The 2,614-nt window shown below is 42.5% G+C and overlaps 1 protein-coding gene across 1 annotated transcript; it reads left to right on the top strand.

Moving 5' to 3' along the window:
- Positions 1-1,020: 1,020 nt before the first annotated feature.
- LOC141655146 (uncharacterized) lies at positions 1,021-2,341 on the top strand. Its single transcript, XM_074462238.1, has 2 exons — positions 1,021-1,215; positions 1,451-2,341. The coding sequence occupies exons 1-2, from the start codon at positions 1,021-1,023 to the stop codon at positions 2,339-2,341; spliced, it is 1,086 nt and encodes a 361-aa protein (XP_074318339.1).
- The last annotated feature ends 273 nt before the right edge of the window (positions 2,342-2,614 follow it).

Here is a 2,614-nt window from a genome sequence, read left to right on the forward strand (position 1 = left end):
TGGATTCCCTCAATCTTTGGTAGCACTTATGATGAATTGTGTTACTTCGGTGAGCTATGAAATTCTGATAAATGGGATCCCACTACCACAATTCAAGCCTCAGTGCGGTCTTCGACAAGGTGATCCCTTATCCCCTTACTTGTTTATTCTATGTATGGAAGTCCTCTCCCGAAATATTGCACATGCTAATGAGCTAAGACTGATCCATGGAATTCAATTAGTTAGGGATGTGCGACCTATTACACACCTCTTTTTTGCGGATGATTCAATTTTCTTTTTCAAGGATAAAGAGGAAACTGTAACCCACCTGGTGCAAATTATAAATGACTACTGCAAAGCGTCAGGGCAACAAATAAATGTGGAAAAATCGGGAATTCTCTTTAGTCAAAATACCACTCTGCTTAAGGCCCAGAAGATTATGAAAGCTTTCAGTATCAAGAAGAATAATGGAATTGGGAAATATCTTGGGATCCCGGCGGAATTTAAAGAGTCTAAGCAAGGGATCTTTGCGGCCCTTATTGATCATGTCACTAGACGAGTTTCTTCACGGAATGGAATTTTTCTATCACCAGCTGGACGACTTACCCTGATTTCATCGGTTCTATCCAATCTCTCAAACTACTTTCTATCGGTCTTCAAAGTTCCGGTAAGTGTGGCAAAAAAGATTAACTCTATTTTGGCACAATTTTGGTGGGCGGGATGTAAATTGGGGAATAAACTTCACTGGTGTAGCAAAAATTTCCTAAGTCTGCCGAAGAGTGCGGGTGGTCTTGGCATTCGGAATGTTCAATGTCTCAACCAAGCTCTGTTAGCCAAACATGGATGGCGACTTGTTTCTCGTGAGAACTCTTTTTTTGCAGGATTTTCCGACAAAAGATTTTTGGGACACAAGTTTTTCAGCATGGGCTACACCCCATCAGAGGTTCTGGATGCTCTTGGGGTGTACGTAGTGTCTTATATGGGCTATCTTTTGTACTGGAGAATATCGGTTGGAAGCCTGGAATCGCCTCGAACTTAAACATGTGGTCGGAAAGATGGGTTGGGGGAGAAAGGCCGGAACCCAGAGATGAATGGTTAGGGCTCAATACCAGCCATCTTGCTATCTTACAGGTTAGGGATCTGTTACTACCTGATGGTTCCTGGAACGAAGGCGTCATAAAGAGTTTATTCACGGAAGAGTGGACTATGCGGATCCTGGTCGTACCGCGTTGTGAAGTAAGACTCAGGGATAAGATTTTTTGGCCTCACACGACGTCGGGTATCTTTACGGTGAAGAGTGCCTATGGATTAATTTTCGAGGAGTACATGATCAGGGCAGGAACTGCTAAAAACAAAAGTAGAATAAATGATCGAAGCCGACTTTTTTGTCGGAAAATACTTTGGAAGTTGTCAATTCCACAGATGTGAAAGATTCTCTTATGGAAAATTATCACCAATGTTTTACCGACAGGGCATGAATTCTACAAGCGAAGCATTGACGTGGACCCGTCATGCGGCATGTGTGACAGCGATCAACGGACTTTGGAAACGCCTGAACATCTTTTTTCGAGATTGCAGCTTTTCAAGTAGAATCTGGGCAGGCTCTAATCTGGGCATTCGCGTAGAAGGAACTGAGGGCGTCTCTATAGCTGACTGGATTTGTAATTGGATCCGATATTTAGCCAAAAGAGAGGAAGGAATCTATCAGGTGATGTCTTTCGTGGCTACATTATGGGCATTATGGACTATGCGAAACAGGATCAAATTTCAGAACCAGGAGGTCAACCCGCATATTATCATCAATATGATATATCGGGCCATCCGGGAACGAGTGAACATACTGAAGAAGTCTCTTGATAAAAAAACGGAAAGAAGTAACAGGAGACTGGAAGAGGAAATGACACTCCAAGAGGAATCTTTGGCTATTCGGGATGGGCACCCGGTGTGTATTCTCGGTATGCCAAGCGGATGTGCTGTGATACGGGTGAAGGTTGATGCTAGCTGGAACAGGAATTTTGAGGCGGCCTTCGGGTGGATTGCCTATGATAATATGGGGAGTGAACTGGGGCGGAGACAGGTGCACACGAAAGCAGAATCGACTTTACAGGCTGAAGCCATGGGGGTTCGAGATATTCTACTGTGGGCGCAAGAGTGGCGACATCTTCATCTGGACATTTCTTCGGACTGCTTGCAGCTTATAAATCAACTGGCAGGTGCTGACAAGGATGACCACAAGATTATGGGCATTCTTGAGGACATCCGTGCTTCCTATAGTTTCTTTCATTGCCTATGTTTTAATTTTATCCCGAGGCGGTTAAATAGCATAGCGCATAACCTTGCGAAGCAAGCCATGAAATTGTGAAAACCTTATTTACAGCTGTCAACAAAAAAAAAAAAAATCTAATATTTCAAACAGGTCGTGCGAAGCGCGAGATGCTACCTAGTATATGGTAATATGGAGGCTTATAAAGTAAGCGCGACAAAATATTAAAGCTTCGTAATTTGACGAACTGCATGAATATGCAATATAGTAAGTAAATGCAACATTACGATTACAAGGGGTTAAGTTAAAGCATAAAATTAGTTATTCATACATACTTACATAGCTATATTTTACCATATTACATGATCTAAT

This window comes from Silene latifolia, chromosome 5 (genome assembly GCF_048544455.1).
Source record: "Silene latifolia isolate original U9 population chromosome 5, ASM4854445v1, whole genome shotgun sequence".
In the NCBI taxonomy this organism is placed as follows: domain Eukaryota; kingdom Viridiplantae; phylum Streptophyta; class Magnoliopsida; order Caryophyllales; family Caryophyllaceae; genus Silene; species Silene latifolia.

Excerpts from the sequence above, each read along its gene's own strand:
- LOC141655146 (XM_074462238.1), top strand. The coding sequence starts at position 1,021 with ATGTGGTCGGAAAGATGGGTTGGGGGAGAAAGGCCGGAACCCAGAGAT. Across the intron at positions 1,216-1,450 it reads TGGTCGTACCGCGTTGTGAA|GGCATGAATTCTACAAGCGA; the intron begins GTAAGACTCAGG and ends TTTTACCGACAG.